This window comes from Peromyscus leucopus, chromosome 8b, assembly GCF_004664715.2.
Source record: "Peromyscus leucopus breed LL Stock chromosome 8b, UCI_PerLeu_2.1, whole genome shotgun sequence".
Classification (NCBI taxonomy): domain Eukaryota; kingdom Metazoa; phylum Chordata; class Mammalia; order Rodentia; family Cricetidae; genus Peromyscus; species Peromyscus leucopus.
The window spans coordinates 4,957,134-4,975,419 of record NC_051086.1 but is presented as its reverse complement, the minus strand read 5'-3'; the positions used below and the strand labels follow the sequence as shown (position 1 = coordinate 4,975,419).

The 18,286-nt window shown below is 38.5% G+C and overlaps 1 protein-coding gene across 2 annotated transcripts in view; it reads right to left on the bottom strand.

Annotated features, from left to right (window-relative positions):
• Positions 1 to 18,286, bottom strand: part of Ranbp17 (RAN binding protein 17) — a 341,764-nt gene that overhangs the window by 82,839 nt on the left and 240,639 nt on the right. For both annotated transcript variants that reach the window (XM_037200543.1, XM_037200544.1), the window contains 2 exons: positions 8,968 to 9,071; positions 3,340 to 3,428 (listed from right to left, as the gene is read on the bottom strand). In XM_037200543.1, the coding sequence (XP_037056438.1) occupies positions 3,340 to 3,428; positions 8,968 to 9,071 (193 nt within the window). The remainder of the gene's footprint in view (positions 1 to 3,339; positions 3,429 to 8,967; positions 9,072 to 18,286) is intronic.

Sequence of the window (18,286 nt, the reverse complement as noted above, 5' to 3'; positions counted from 1 at the left end):
ATAAATGACATCTCTTCCCTGTCTGTGTTCTCGTTATGGCATCTACAGCTTCCTATGTTGTAAGTCAGTCACACACAGGACCTGTTTGAACTAAAAAGTTCATCGGAGGTAAGAATTTTGTGTCAGTAACCTATACTGTTCTTAGAACCAAGCACACTGTGCCACGGAAGCCCACTTTGCTGATTAAGCAAGCAAGTATGAGTCCTTTGTTAATTGTTTTAGGAAAAGAAGTGACAGTGGAGACAGTTATTTGTACCAGACATTTCAGTAGGACCTTTTCATAACCACACCATCACAACAATTCTTACAAGGGAACTATGGGATGGAGATTATTCGCCCTGTCTCATGGAGCTGTGACTCTGAGACTCAAAGTAATGTACCCAAGACCCACAGGTCGTGAGATGGTAACACGAAGGCTAGCGTTTCAGACTGACTACGGAGCTCGTGCTCTTCTGCACCCCATAGTCTTGCTTGGTTTGTGTGTGTGCTTATGATGTTAATAAACAGCACTGACTGCCTCTGTGAGCTTACAACCACATCATGAAAGTCAGAGTGCATGGAAATGATATTCACAGTTGCTTATTTTTTCAGTTTCCCTCGGGACTCTTGACACCTTAATCTAAGTATAGCCTGGGAAAGGTTTAAATAATGTCTTTCAATGCACTCTAAGGTAGTTTTCTTATTGTTGCATTCTTACTTTAGGGGCAAAGGTATAAATGAATGATTTCTTGCTGAATCCTCTAGTCATGGGAAAATTATCAAGATGGTTGCTGTGTGGTTTCAGGCCATTTAGTTTCGGAAGGATGGAGTGATAAGCAATGCAGTTTGTGTACCAGCTAATGCAGTCAGTGTTCATAGAGATGCTTCTGAATTAAATAGCTAAACACTAAAATAGCATTTTATCAAACAATCATCATAAATAAAATGTATTTTGACTTTACGATGACATGTGCTCTTACAGGAATGTTTCTTCTGCAAGCTAAGGATTGCATAACAAATTAAGAACACACATCTATGTGGATAAGAGGCAAATAAACTTTCCCCAGCAGTAATGTGGGAATCATCACTGACGGCTTGACATATCAATATTTCAGGAAGAATAAATGACTTTCATATCCGCATTTTTAAAAAATCATATACTTATTCATTTTTGCATTACTTGAATACTTTGGAAAGAATCTGTACTTTATCACCTGAAACTGTTAAAAGTATTTCAAAATATTTTAATAAAGCTTTTTGAATGATCAAATAATGTAACTTTTAAACAAATTTTACTATTATTATAAATATTTGCTCTTCATCCCTTGCCCAAAGGAAAACTATAAATCTTGTCTCAACTGAATGAACACCATTTATCATATTCATTTTGTTGTCAATACAATTATGAAAAGCCTTTGGCCTTTTCCCAAGGAAGCTGATTTGCTACTGAAACTCAATTATTATAAGCAAGGCCAGTAGCAAGCCACTGCGTCTTGCAGTGTAGCACAGCTTGCCGCTTAAGTGACATCTCGCCCTTTGCTCCTGACCCCAATAACTTCAACATCTATGGTCAAATGGAGGAGATACTGGTTTCTAGTTCAAAATAAAACACCACGTCCCAAGATTTTCCGTTTCTGCCATCTGCTGGACAAATGCTGAAATGGAAACCAGATTATATTTATTGACACAGGAGGGAGTTTCTGACCTTGGCTCTTCTTAGAACTGGTGAACAGGAAAAAACCCCATTAACTGTTGGACAGGCTGGCTTTAGAGCCTGGTTTCAAGTGAATTAGCAATTTTTCATACCAAAATTAGGCTTTTATAATTTTCTAAATAAATGAAAGTTTTGATTTTGGAAATGGGTGTATAGAGAAATAAAACAGTCATATGTATCTGGTCTATCCTTAGTAGATTAAATTAAGACTTTCTAATGATTAAATTTATAACCTCTGGCCACATACATTATATGAATAAGTCATGTAGTTGAGTCTTCAGGGCCATGAAAAAAATCTTATCTGTATGATCTATAAGAAAATAAATGAGGAAGTAGGTTTCCCTAGCAACTAAAACCATAAGTCACTAATACTCTACTAACATTAGTGTTTACAAATTTCATAATGTGTGGTGCTCTAAAATATGCTCAGATCTGTTATGTTTCGGGCCATAACTATGGCACAGTCACTGTACATTGCTTTTAAGATGTTTCCTTTACAAAATATAAAGAAAGTTAGTATAAGAAAGACTTAAATAAAGCAAGAGAGAAGTAGTACCCCTCAAATGTAAATTAAGCTGGGCATGTTACAGGTCTGTAATCTCAACACTTAGGTGGCTGAGGCAGGAAGACAAGGAGATTAAGCTCATCCTTGGTTCCATGTCAAGTCTGAGGTCAACCTGGGCTACACAAAACACTGTTTCAAGAAAGAAAGCCATGAAATAAAACAAGTCAGTTTGCTTTAAAGTAGAATTTTCTTAGGTGCTGCTGGTTTCAAATATAAAGGGCATGAAGCTATCATACTTCAATGACTTGTATAAACAGTCATCTCCTGTTAGGATCAAAGATGACTCAGAGTACTATTAACATGTTAAAAATGTTTATGGTCATTGTGTGTGTGTGTCAGACATCAGACAGAATGTTTAGTTATCTGACTGGACACAGTAAGCCAGGATACTAGACTGTCTCCTTTGCTGGTTGATGACATCAAGTCTCCGAGAAATAGAATGATTTGCTGAGGTTTACACAGTAATTGAAGAGCTGGGATCTCATCTGTCTCTTTTTATTCTTATGTGATGAAGCATTTCTATATAGGGATTCCCCTCCTCCCATCTATACCATGGTTTAGTAACGGTAAATTCAAATTTTATAGCAAATGACAAATCCTAGTCATTTATCCCTGCCACCTTCATGACTGTTAACATCCTCATCAGATGGCCAACTGTAGCATTATGAGTAAAATCTTGAAAAGATAAACTAACCTTCTCAGCCCTGCTAATTGAGATGGAACAGAGACTTCAAAGTCTCCTCAGAAAATACCACATGGTACAAATCACTGGTCACAAGTACAGATATTAGCTACATGATGCCTGCAGCCCCAACATAAACAATCATTTGAGGGAAGTGATTTTTAAGTTGTCAATATTTAATGGTATCTATCAAAAAAGTGACCTCTTTGAGCTGGGTCTCCAAATGCTGTGCTCAGTTATCTGCACTGCTGCCACTGTGCTGTAATTTTTAGCTGATTACACATTAGTTCATTTAGCTTTGTTTCCTCTTCCCTACTGTGCCACACTATTAAACGAAAGAGAGGGGCCTGGCATCCCTCTGTGCACAGAGCTGGTATTGTCACAGTGTAATAAGGATACATCCAGTCAAACAGCATGGTGTAGCTGGTCTTTGTGTTCAGTGCAAAGGCAATCCCTCGAAGATCTCTTGCCAGCCCGATCAACATACGCTGTCAGTGGGAAAGAGACACAGTAATTGATTTTCACGTTAGTGCAGAGCAGATGGAGTAATAATCAGGCAATAATGACCACATATCTGATTCTGATTCATTAGCTAAAATGTCTCGCTCAGATCCCTTTCCATAGAAAACCATAGACTCTTTAATAAACAGACCATCAATCTGCTGACCAACTCCACTTTGCTTCTTATAAATTGAGCTAATTCTTAATTCCAGGAGCACAGAAACATTGAGATGCAATATATGTTTTATCTGAATACTGCCAAATTAAAAAAAAAAATAAAACGGGACTCATAATTTCACAAGAGATATATAGTCTAGACATTATTTAATAACAAATCTCAACCAACTGGCTTGACTAAAATCAATCTCACTATACAATTTAGTCTGCCCTAGAAATGCACTGGCATTTAAAGACCCCAAAGAAAAGTTGCAATAACTCAGGACAAGAGGTGACCTACTGCATTATGATATACTCAGAAAGGAAGCCATATTGTTCAAGTTAGTGAATGATGTAAGGAAAAAAGTTCTGTATTTAATGTCATAAGACTCTGAAATTGAACTCTTTGTTTAATTCTTAAAGGCAAGGCAGCTTATCCATTAGTTTCCTCATCTATCAAAGGGGCTAATTATAATTATGGCCATTCTATAGACCTGCTACGAGAAATCCATTTGTGTGCAAAAATGCCTAGCAATAGCTTGACAAATAGTAAGTGTGGTTCACAAATGGTTTTAGAAGGGAGAGGGGGAAGCCAAACCAAACCTCCTTGACATGAATAAAAAAGATCTGACTCATACTCTGGACTCTTAATTAAGCTGTCCTTAGGATGATGATTAGGAAGAGAAAAGAAAACCCGTGAACAGATGCTAGAATGTCAGAACAAAGAGCACGAATAAACATAATTGCCCAACAAGGAGGTGGGATCGCAGAGATATGCAACTGTGATTTCTGAATATACTGCTTCAGTAGAAATGCTAAGCCAGAAAAGAGTCTCAGGATCTCTACAGATTGACTTAGGTAATGAAGAGAAATCTGTCTAGTAAGATGCCTAAGTTATCAAGTAAGCAATGAATTTTGACCATCTTAATTACAGAGGACATTTTAAAGGAACAAATTATAGCAAGCAGTCAGACATTCGGCTCCTCCTACCTAACAGGCAACTCAGTGTACCTGGATATTGTCCAGGGGACTACTCAATTTCTATTTCTGTTTACAGAATGATGGGAACCCAAAGTTCTGAATCTGAAAACTTCTAATTTCAATTTTTTCTGCTTAAAATGACTCATTTAGCATTCTCCTGTAACATCATCAGCTTCTGCTCTTCTATAGTCACCAGGCCTCCTCACAATTACCTCATGTTACTGCTACTTTTTAAAATTGCTTATTATTCAGTTTTTTCTCACCAGTTAGAACTAGTCTCTTTCTCAGCTTCCTTCCTTCTTTGCAGCCTCCAGAACAAAATCTGCCGTCTATGAAGCGCCCTCTGAACACTGGCATTCTGGCTGCTGTCTATGCTGTCCTATGGATTCTACTTGGCTTTGCCATCTATTATAGCACTTTTTAAAAATTCTATTTTTATGTACACTTATACAGGCTACTCTTCAGGTAATTTGAGTTTCCATATACATATAAGATATCCATTATTCAATTCTAAATTCGTAAATAAGAACCATGAATTTTACTTTATTCCTTGTACAAAGGGTTTTTCATAAAATGTCATCATATAAAAGGTTAATTTTTATTTGGTCAGACTTCCTTCCTTGAAGGTACCAAGCTGATATAAATGCTCTAATTAAGCAAACCTATGGTCTTTTTAATACAGTAAAATGTGGCCATAAAATTTACTAATGTTTTACTTTTGGAAAGTGTTACTTCAGAGCAGAGACAGCATATAACAAACTAAGCGTAAGTTTTAGATAGATTCACTCTAGCTGTAAAGTGTAATCTTAATGTAAGAAACAGATTCATTATATTAAAAAAATAGCAGTCCTCTCAGGGCAGCATAGAGTCTACACACATACATAAACAACTCTACAGGAGAATTTTCTCAATACTCAGCTCTGGTATGAAACAGACAGCCTTAACCAGAAGCTCACACTAGCTAGCAAATAACTCAGAATCTTGGGGGTGGGGGCAGATCTAAAAGGTGATGAGTTCTAATAATTTTCTTGAGGCACATTTGAGGAGTGGGGTAGGTCTGGTGATCTGCTCCTATGGACTCCTTTTTGGAGAGTTCAAGAAGAACCTGCTGAGGGCTTCAGTCCGCGGCATGGTGAGCAGTTGTCTGTGTGCCAAGGGTGAGACGGATGGGCTGGGAAACAGCTGAAACGCAGCTCCTTCCACCCTGACCCCCAAACAGGGTTTCTAATGGGAAGTCTGACAGACCCTTTACTGTAGTGGTACTACTGGGGCAGCTATAATATTATCCTCATAATTCTACTATATAATAACAACAAAGAAAAAGAAGGTGAAGGGTCATTGTGCTTTGTCTTTAGAATTAAGATGGCTGTCTTCATCCTTACAGCATACTCTTAATTCTGGAGACACATCTTAATAACCTCTAAATAGTTCCAACAAAAGAGCCGTGTCAGAGGAATGAGCAGGCCCCAAGGTGTTTCAACTGGAGTGTTTTCATCTGCCTTTATTGCTCTATCCCTCTCCAGAATTAAGGCAATAACCTGTGATAAATTATTCAGGAACTGCTACAGGGATCAAAGCAAAATCATTCTGTTAAAGTGCTGTTTGCAACATTTGGCACTTAGTGCGAAAACTTTTAATGTGCGCATGCTGAAAATCAAGGATTTTAAATAATTTAACATCGGGGAGTTTTTACGAAGGGACTAAAGATAGCAGGTTCCTATTTAACTGCTCCTCTTCCTCTGAGAAGTTTTTCATTCATTTTCCTTAAAACCCGTGACGTCATGGCTGAATTGAAAAATATGCATGGGCTAGGGTAACAGCACACTATATTTTAATATGGATAAAAGGATGGGGGGGTGGGAAGCATGAAACATTTTGAAATAATACTCTGGAATCAGGATTTTTTGTTGTTGCTGTTTTGTTTTGTTTCTTTCTTTCTTTCCCCTTGACTTTGGAGAAAGAAAAACCGAAAACAAAACAAAACCTCAAGACAAAAATTCAACATTCTCTTCAATTTTATTAGGACTAAGTAAGGAAAACAAAGTTATAAATAGGGGCTTTTCAGCATTTCTTTCCCTCACAGTATCTCAGTTTGGCACCATAGGTCCTAAACTCTGCATTTGAAAAGTATCTATAAATAGGGATTTAGACGATCCGGTAAGGGCTGCAAATTAAATGAATTTGGCAGTCCTGCAGCATTTTCATAAAGATATTTTAACAACATCACCTCCTGTGGATTGGAATACTAAACACTTTATTGGAGGACAAAACAGAACTGTTTTTATCTTTAGTACTTGCAAAATGAAATACCTGAGAGCACCTCTGCATGTATTATTTATTCACCATGATAGAAAAATAGCCTTAACCTAATAAATTACATTTAAGAGCACTAATGCAAAAGTTTTGTTTACGATAAAGCAACAGATTTCGTTCCTTATTGGTAGCTTTAAGCACCAAGTTTTCTTCATACAAATTAGACAGATGGTGCTTACAGTAGAATTTACTAAAGGTCTGTCACAACAAATGCAGCCAAGCTGCATATTTAATCACTGCAGAATCTTGTCTACCTGCAGCTGCCAACTGCTAATCCAATTTCCCTGATAAATGTGGCAAGAGACACGATCAGCAATAAAGAGCATCTAACTCCATTTTCCTGCAGGGCGTCTTTTGATGAACATTTAGGACGGAAGCACGGAGTGCACTGTGTGGCCTTGGTTCGTGGCAGCTGCATGCATTCTGAGGCACAGTTCTCAGGTTACTCACTTAATTCTGCTACTATCATTACGTTGCTATTGATCTCAGTAGCTGTTGCCTACACAGCATTACTCTAGATGAAGCTGAATCAGGCAGTTATCATGCATCAAACTTGCTCAAAAGCCTGGAGATTTCCCCTTAATTACTTGTGATTTTATTTGCAAATACCGTTAAAGTGTAATCAAGCAGTCACTTTCCAGGGTCGTTAAGAACTTGCTAGTTTAGGGATATATCACTGGAACTCCATTAAAAATGATTCTAGGAAGATGGTTTCTATCAAACTAGATGGAATTACATCCAAACAGGCTTGGAATATAATGAAATCCTCAAATGAGACAAATGTAATTTTTATAAAGATGGCAGTTTTTAACCTCATCAAATCTTTTTGGTAAGGGGCAGCAAGGGCTACTTAAAAGCTGCCAAGATTCTGTTGGTCAGAAGCATTTGAAGACATCTAAAAAATATAGTTAGTTTGGCTAGGAACTGACAAAGAATTCAGGAACACCATATAAACAAAGAAAAATTAAGATCTCACTTACTTTTTAAAATTTCATGACTATGTTATCCTGATAAGCAGAAAGTTCAAGAACTTTATTTTAAACTAAAAGGTATAGCACGTGGGTAATTATTTTGTTCACAGAAGAACTGTCTAAATACCAGTAATGGCCACCCTTTTCTAATTGGTTTCATGGTATTTGTGTGCATGTGTATGAGAGAAAGAATAAGAGAGGGAGGGAAGAAACGAGGAGAAGAGACGCCATGAAAAGATGGTTCATATTTCAACCTATTTCAAATAACAATAACATGTGACTAGGGCATCACCAACAAGGGTACCTACTTCTCTGGAGTGTATTTATTATTCTTAAAAAGAAATAATCAGTACCAATCTATTTACTATAGCTCCAATACAGTGTAATTTCAGGAGACACTATTCCTGTTTGGCAAAGCTCCTGCTTCCCATCCCCCACGTTAAAATATGGGGCTGTTCTGTCACAAACAGCTTGCTACACTTAAGGATTTTACTAATAAAACATAATGTTGTCTTAGATATTATGACTGTTGCCACAGCTGAACTGACTTGTCAAATCAATCCTAATATGGCTCCCACAGGCACATAAAGCCTTATTTAGCTATCAGTTATCCTAATCACTTTGTTCAGTTTAAGAATGCAACACTTCAAGACTGGATCCTATTTATACACATATGCCTAGCCATTTAATAAAGTCTTGATTTATATAAATTCTTGTTTAAAAAATCTTCAGAGATGTAGGGTTTTAGCATGTGTGCATGTCTCTATATGGATATGCTGAAACACACAGAGCAGGGTGAATGGGAGGGAGCAATGTTTAAAGTGGTCTGTCCACGAGAACTGTGCTATCACAGTCAGTGTGCATCACTGGAGACAAATCTGCACCATCTAACCATGAACTGACTGTCCTAAGCCAGTCACTGACCTCACAGTTCATTTGCATCGAAACTAGAAAAGTGCCTACATTAAAGCACGTCTCACAAGCATATTACTTAGAAATGTGGGCCCGAGACACACATATACACATATACAAGGAACTTCTCTGGTGTTAGGCACTGAGAAAGAATACTTGTCCTTCCTCATGTTATGTCTGGAAACAAACTCACCTTCACTTCTTCTTGTTTAAAGTTGTTGTTGAATATTTGCAAAACTGTTTCAAAAGAGACTGTGAGAGGTAGCATAAAATTCTCAAATTCATCCTCATCTTCACCTACAGAAGAAACAAAAGGGTTGCTATGGTTTAAAACGCGTGCTAATGTACATCAGCCTCAACACTGAGCGCTTCACTCAGGTTTAGAAACGTTCCTGTGAAGAGGTCAGCCGGCATCCCATCTATGCAACAACTGGTGCTTTGGCTCACTGAACATTCTAGTTTTTCTCTGTCCTTGACACCAAATGAAACAGCAACATTACTCAACAGCCATTTCACCCCTATCGTTTTACTGGCTCTTATCTGACTCATGCCCAGGCATTGCCACCCATCTTTACTTCCTGGGGCCCTCAGAGTTTCCCTACTTCCAAAGCTTCACAGACAACATTCTCTCCTTTTCCTTTTTTCTCTTTTGGTGCCAAGGCCCCAAAGGGCTCACAGACTCAAGTGCTCAGATAGTTCTAAGTTATTATTTTCTTTTATTTATATTCTTTAAAATATTAGCTTATGGGGGCCGGAGACATAACTGCCTCAGTAATTAAGAGCACTTGCTGCTCTTACAGAGGATCTGAGCTCTGCTCCCAACACCGACCTCAGGGAGCTCACAACTGCCTCTAACTCTAACTCCATGGGATCCAACACCCTCTTCTGGGGGCACACAGTCTCAAATACACACATATACATAAATACAAACAAATCTTTAAAAATTAACTTATTAACAAATGACCCCCTCATGGTTCATTTATATTTCAATTGTTCTCCATGGAACACTTCCTGTTCATTACGGATGAGAGTAAAAAGAGGTATTACCTATTAATTTTTCATATAAAGGTAGACCTATATTTTCCTTAAGAATTCTGTCAAAACAGAATCCTCACATACTAATAATACACATACTATTCTTTTCAAAATTGGTTTCTCTGAAATTAGATTGGACTCTGGTTCATCCTATGCCACAGGGAACCATTTACTAATGAAACAACAGAAAAAGCTTATATGTCTTGCTGAAAGTGCCACTTAGAAGAGAACTATATAGTTCAGACCTTCTGATTTCTGAGCTATTAGTGGTTTTAAAATGCAGCATCTGATAGTAAACAACTTCAGAGAAGAGACTAGTGGTCCTCAATGGTTGATACTTGCCCTAGAAGCAGGACCATTACCTGGGGCTTATGACATGCCAACTTCTAGGTTCCAATCCAGACCTACTCTACTGCATCAGAATCTCTGGGGGCAGAGAACAGCAACTGTTTTAGCAAGCTTTCCAGATGATTTAGATGCCTGTCAACTTTAGAGAAACTGACGTACTCATCCTTATTCAGATGATGAAGTCCAAGGCGACACACACACATACACACACACACACACACCACTCGATAGTGGAGCTTTTGACTCTTCAGTGGTGGCTGATTTGGTTGACCCTCATCTTTTATGATTTCCCTCTTCCCTTAAAACCTATATAATTTGTCTTTAGAGTCCAACAGAATGGAGAACACAAAAAGATGCCAAAAGTCAATCAATCTTTCCTGGTGTTCTAGTCATAGGTTAAGATCTTAGGTAAAGGCTAAGGCAGGCCAATTTATAATCTTGGCTCTGTCAAGTGGTTATGTGACCATATCATTCTTCATATCCAGCACCGTTTGCCACAGAAGTTATTTTCAAGGCTCGCATCCAAAGATGTCATCTAAAGATGGCTACTCCCTTCTCAGACATTACATACAAGTACTTCATCTCCTTCCTATGTCTGTTGTATGTCCCCCTTATTTTTAACCACACATTTAATAATACCAGCAATACTGTAGCCACTTACATAATACCATCACCATTTGATCAAGACTTCTGTGCACTGAAGGAGAGGAAATTTATAATGTGCATATGTAAATTTTTAACTACTAACCTACACTAGCTACTATCTTGGGCTTAGCCTCAGTGTGCTGCCATAGTGTGCTACTGTTTTCCTGTGATGGGTGATTATGCAGGGCTCTACAGTACACAGATTCAGGAATCTGACTTTTACCACAAATTATTTAACCTTGGGTATTTTATTAATCACTGAATCTCAGCTTCCTCATCTACAAAATAAAGGTAAAACTATCTATCTTTAAGGTTTCTGTAAAGATTAAATGCTAAAATACATGAAAAATAGATGTTTCATCTATACTATGACTTATAGTATATATGTACTAGTATTGCAGTATTAGCTCCAAAAATAGTGCCTTCTGTTACTAGGAAGGTACTATGTTTGAATGAAAAACAGTTGTTCAACAAGTTTCCAAAGTCTTTGGTCTGGTCTGATTGAAGTCCAAGCCTATATTATCAGTACTTGGAAGTAGAAGCAGGGGGATCAGGAGTTCAAAGGCAGGCTCAGCTACTTGAAAACCTTTTACATTATTATTATTATTATTATTATTATTATTATTTTAAAAACTCTTGATATTTTAAAAAAGGGCCTTGGGGGGTAGGTCAATGGTAGAGTAGTAACAGTGCCTAGCATCTGTGAAAGACCTGGGTTCAAACATTACCACCACAAAGGAAACACAAAAAAGATTCTAGGAAAAAACAAAAGCCTACTCTAATAAATAGTAGAAGTGACTATTGTCAAATCCTAGGTATAGACTACACATGCACATTGAATTTAAAAACACAATCTTACTCTATGATAAAGTGTTTTCTAAAAATGATTATTAACAAGAACAGTGAGAGTTATTCCTGCAGACAGAAGAGTGCTGGGAAGAGCGGAAGTTCCGAAACTAAGCTTCAGTCCTGGCTCTGCTACTGTTAGCTGTCTGCCATCTAAGCTTTAGTGTCCTCATTTGTAATTAAGAGACACAATATTTACTTCATAAAGTTAGCTGTGAGGATTAAATGACAAAGCATCTGTACCTCCCCTTGCTGGCACTTCATAAATGACAGCCATTAGCATTTTCGTTGTCTTGAGTTCAACATGGACTTAGAGAGGTGATTATGATAATTAAATAAAGTGTGACCACACGACTGCCAGCCCAATAAATATCCTTCCTTTGGGAATGAAGCTTCTGCAACAAAGCTTTGACTTTTCCAATGCAAAGAGATGTTTATTCATAACAAACAAAATTCAGAGCTTCTGCATTTCAACTTTATATTTTGAACTACAGATAAACCAATCTTCCAGATTCCATCAATTTCACGAATCCAAATTCTTGAGGCCCACTCAATAGGCAGGAAACCATGCCTCGTCTTAGAAATCTAAGGTCATGGATATTACAAGAGAACTTACTACTGCTATTACCAGACCAGCACAATTCCTAACTGCATTCTAAAACTTTTCCTTATACTCACAGGTAAGTGCAGCTCTCACCTCTCAAGAAGCTTCTCTTTACAGAAAATGGAGACCATTACAGAAAAATCACAACTGGTCATAATGCAGAGATCAACAGAACGTGGGGAACTCAGTTAAATATCTGTAACACAACTCCTGTACTGAAGGCTCAGGAAACATGGAAGGAGAGGAGGCATAGAGAGGTAAAGAGCCAGAGGACCATGGAGATTGAATCTCAGAAATAACAGGGAAGGCACACTGATGTTCCTAAATAACATCAATAATATGGCTGCCCAAACAAGATCTGAATAATGACAATATTAACAGACATGATAATGGGGTAGGGCTCAATTTAGCCTGGTAAATAACAAATAACAACTAGTGACTACTGAGAAAGGGAGAACTAGCTTTTACAGGGATGAGATCCTTAAGTGGTCAGCCCTAAGATTACTTAACCATATACACTTAAGGCACACTAAATGGACTCAGCAAGTTATATATATGTGTGTGTGTGTGTGTGTGTGTGTGTGTGTGTGTGTGTCTAACAATAACAGTCAAAGAAAAAGAGGTCATCAGTTTGAAAGGGCGTGGGAAGTGACATGAGAAGGCTGGAAGAGGAGACATGAGAGGGGATGAAGATAGAGGAAAGGAAAATGGGAAGTGACACAACTGTATTTCAATTAAATTTTAATAAAAATTAAAAAAAATAAAGATTTCAGATGGGTGGTGGTGGCGCAAGCCTTTAATCCCAACATTTAGGAGGCAGAGGCATATGGATCTCTGAGTTTGAGGTTATCCTAATCTACAGAGCAAATTCCAGGGCAGCCAGGGCTACACAGAGAAACCCTGTCTTGAAAAACAACAAACAAAACCCCAACGATTTCCTCACGTGAAAAAAAAAAAAAAAAAAGAAAAAAACCAGTGAACAGGGAGGTGAGCAGCAGCGCTACTCTACGCAGCAGCGCGTCCACAGGCCCTCTCTGCCCACTGGGTCTCCAGTGACTCCTCCACCGTCACTTCCAACCTGCTTTCCTGTTCTTACTGGAGTTAAATGACTGGCCAGGACCTCTTACAGACGCTGTCATTTGTTTTCTTTGTTAGAATACAACCTTTTTGGGGAGGGACGTGATCTACATTGATCACAGCTCTCTCTCCATTATTTAGAATAGGGTCTGGATGAATTCAGTACTGAATTTAGTGAAAGAACACACTCATGGCTCTTACTATATTCAACAAACTGTTGGAACTCACAATCCCATGAAATCCTACAATCTCAATTTTTTATGGGAACAGAGAAGCCCAAAAGAATTAAGTAGCTTGCCAAATATCTTCCAGCTGATAAATGCCAGTGATGATGAGATGCTGATCATCTGTTTTGTTCTTAAGTTCATGCTCTTCCCCAGTATCTCTGATGGAGTGGAAGACATCAAAATTATGGAGCGAAGTCTGACACTGACTCTTGAATTTGGAGTTGCAAAAGACAGAAGAGAGTAAAAGGAAGCGTGGTGCTGGTGAGGAAAACAGGATCCCTAGGCAGCAGCGAGTTTCAAGAGGCCGGTGGAGGAGGGAGGTCATGAGCAGCGTCTCCACTGCACTTAGTGCTCTTCCTGTGTGACTGCAGGGTTAGGTCTTATGGCCTAAGCTGGAAAACTGGCTACTTTAATCATCATCCATTAAGGATTTCTCCCTTCCTCGATCATATTGTCTACAGAGGTACCATTTACTGGTTCTGATGCAAAAGAAGAAACATGAGATGTCTTGTAGTCGCAAACTCAAGGATGTAGTGATGTATTTACTGTGCAAAATGTACATGTCAGGATCTTATGACTAAGGCTGACTTTTTTCTAGTAAGTCAGAGGTCTCAAAACGAATATGATTTATAGGTAAAATATTCATTAACAAACTACCACCAACTCTGAAAGGTTAGTATATTAATACACATTTTAAGTTCTTCATCACCCATAAAAAAGATTTTTTTTTTTTTTTTTGGATTTTAGGACACCCCCAAACAAATCACCTTCCTAGGTTTCTGGAGATGAGGTTGAACAGAAAAGTTATTGTTTTTATATGTTGTAAAATTTTTTTCCTTCAGAGAAAACATTCAGAATAGGGGTTTTCTTAATATGTTAGTTGCCAAATATTTGAGTTTTAGTACATTTCATTTATTGTTGTGCACAGTTTCAAACCTTGGACACTTGAGGGATGGTAAGAGGAAGATCAAGAGTTTGAGGGGACTCTCAGCTACATAGTGAGTGTGCAGTTAGACTGGGTTCTATAAGACCCCGCCTCAAAAATCCAAACTAAACCAACAAAACCTCACCCAAAGCAATCAACCTCACCCCAAAACAAATCTGAAGGTGGTGAGTTTAAAACAGTTGATTCCTGCTTTAAGAGCTAAGAACTGAAGCCCAGGGTGTGACGTGGCACAGCCAGGGCAGTATGGTGAGACAGGCACTGTGGAAGAGTTTCACAGTTACTGGTGAGCTGCAGAACTGCCTGACTCCATGTCACCACAGAAAAACCAGTAAGCTGACAGACACTGTGTGCACTTATAAACAGAGCACACAATAGGCAGAGGCAGAGGACTCCAGGTCCAGGAAGGTCTGGGTCACAGAGGGATACTCTGTCTCAAACAAAACCAAACAGTCTATATTTAACATTCATAGCAGCATTATTTCATAATAGCCAAATGGTAGAAACATTTCAAATCCCAACCGCTTATTGAAGTTGAAGAGCAGATGAGGTCTATGTATGTGTGTATATACATAGAAATATCCAGCCATCAAAAGGGGAAAAGTATCAATGTATGCTAAAACATGGGATAAGCCTCAAAATGATTATACTAAGTTAAAGACAGACACAGAAGCCATGATTCCATTTCTATTCAATAGTCACTCTAGGACAAATCCAGACAGAAAGCAGTTAAGTAAGTGGTTGCCAGAAGAAGGGGTAGGTTGGGATGAAAACATTTTGGACTTACATAATGGTAGTGGTTATACAACCTTGTAAATACTCTAAATATGACAAATACCCTTGGATCGTACATTTAAAAATGTCAATTTTATGGCACCAGAGCCTAAAAAAAAACCTTTCTGCTATGACAGAAAGCTGAGTTTACCTTCCTCTCCTTGAAATATATACAAACACACAGTGAATCCTGAGTTCCTCAGATTTGAAAGCGGACAGTGGCTGGATCACTGGGGACTTGGTAAAGTGGGCAAGGAGAGATAAACAACAAGTAATTACAGTAATTATAAATGATGGTAACCAACAGCTGCTAAGCATATACTACATGATAAACACTATGAAATGCTTTGGCATTTGTGATGTCAGCATGATAGATAAAACTCTAACATGGGAACATGGGACTATTTTGAGTTATATAATAAAGTCAAATTAAGGCCACTGATAAACTGTCTTTAAAATAGAAAGTCTGCCAGGCAGGGTGATACACACTTTTAATGCCAGCTCTTAGGAGGCTGAAACAGGAGGACTGCTATGAGTTCCAGCCCAGTTGAGCAATCTGTTCTAGGGTGTGAGACCCTCTCAAAAAACTGAAGGAAAAAAGAAAACTATTTTGTGCTCTTCAAAATGAGTACAACTGGGATCTACGAGTCCTTAAAAGCAGGAGAGAACCCTAAGGATGGCAGCATGAGCCTGGCTCAATGTTCTTGAAAAATAGGACCCCTAGAAGCTGTGAGGCAGGAAGCCAGCCTTTCTAGACCACAGCCCTGCCAATACCTTAGTTTAACTCACTGAGACCCACTTTGGACATCTGCCATCCAGAACTATGAAATAATATTTATACTGTTTAAAATTGAGTTGTGGCAACTCACTGTATAAGTAAAAGAAATTTAACACAGTAAGTAAAGACTTGCCTGTTAAATTAGTCCAAACTAAGGTAAATTAAGGATATCACAAGGAGACACAGGAGTGGGTGGAGAAAATAGGCCACTCAAGGCAAGTAGCTGGGGGTGAGCTCAGCAGAGTCCGTGGTCCTTGTATGTCTATATCCACAGCTCCTGCTAAGTCCAACGCTGTAAGAAGACGGCACTTCTCAAGTTTGGCTTAGCAGAGGGCTCAAGGAAAGTGCTCGGCTGGTCTTTCAAACATAAGTCACAACCTGGCTCCAGTCCAGCTTCCCTGTCAATTGATTTCGAGTTCTGGTGACTTCTGAAATGACTTGTGACTTCAGGCAGGGCAGGGTATTTTAAAATCGCAAGGAAGTGTCATCAGCAGGGGAAAAGGAGTGAAGCTGCCTCACTGTGAGGCCCATAGTGGTCGCTGCTGACTTTCAGGCAGGGTTTCTGAGTTCACAGTTACTAAGCACTTGCAGTTCGGCACCCAGTTCACACGGTGATCCTATAAGCATCTCCATTTAATAGACGAGAAAACTGAGGTTCCCGAAGTTCTAGAAAACCACAACACTCACCTGAGTTTTTAGGAGAAAAACACATTGTTCAGTGCAGAGTTGCTGTTCCTTTGGTAAGAAATCTAACCTCAAAGTTTTACCCTAAGCATTTTATTCCCTGGGGTGCGCTGGACTCTACCCTCAAAACCAGGTACATTATTAAAACTGGATCTGGACTTAATGGGCTGCTTTCTGCCTACAGGGCCGGCTAATTAGTCTTAATTATCTCATTATGGATTCTAAGTATTTCCAGCTGCTTTTTTACCCACACTGCCCACTCTCCCACCCTTCTCCCACGTCTACTTTCCAGGTAGTCTCTGCCAAGTCATGGGCACAGGTGAAATGATGTATTCTTCATCTATTAGAACATTAGTTATTTCTGATCAAGCCCCTCACCTGCTAAGTCTTCCTCAGCAGCCTACCTTTCTATTCCTTAATCCATGAAAAGAAATGCTTTGCCCAATTCTTAGACACTGGACATCATCTAAAAATTTCATCTGACCTTCACTGGATTGTCATATTCATCTACACAGGAAAAACCATAGACATGAATGAATTTGTTTACTTCATAGACTCCTAGAAAGTAATCTCTCATTGTTCACAAGCCAAGAACCAATCATTTGGTCCAAACAGTTCAAATGAAAAAGAAGAAAATGTTGTTTCTTACTTGATTGAGAAGGTGAAGGGTGAAGGAATGATTTGGTGGAAGTGAGTAAAAAATATGTAGTCTGATGGCTACCTTGGGCAAGTCAGTGTACCTCTGAACCTCAGTTTATTAAAGAATGGAATGATGGCTACTTAATGCAGTCTGTTGTGAGGTTTAAATAGGATAACAGATTTATATGACAGCAGTTTACTGAATGTGATTCTGAATTGAAATATAAAGCACATTCAAAGTGACTGTTTTTATATAAGGTAGGTACATTAGAATGATTAGAAAAGGGTAAAGAAATTGGTATCGTATTCATGATTAGCAGTTTGCAAACTACAAATCTGTAAATAAATGTTTGCTAGTTTTAATAAAGGAGGGCAGGTGAGAACGTTGAGCAGATCAAAGAACCTGCCGGCAAGCCCTTATGTTTCTCGGAGCACACATGGCAGAGGGAGAGAACTGCCTTTTCCAAGCTGTCCTCTGACTTCCACAAGCTTATCACAAAGGTGAGTGCATGTGCACAGACATGCACACATGCAAATAAAATGTAATGTAAAAAGGGGAACCTACTTTCTGTGTATTTTAAAACTCTACCTTTAGTTGCTATTTGTAGAATATTCTTTCCCTGTTACTCAAGTAGTTAACTTCTTACATAAAATTCCTCAATTTTAGGTCAGCAATATCTTCAAGTGCAATTACTGTTACAAGTCATGAAAACACATACTGTGTTACCCTCACTCCTAAAGACAGAACTATCTTAACATCCATAAACACCATTTTAAAAAATATTGGTTTTTACAGTTTAAAATACCTGAGGTACATACTGCTCACTCAAATCCTACTTAAATACTTCAGAGTGGTTCAGTGTCAGAATTTCTGCACACATGGCTTGATATGACTGTTGACACTTAACAATC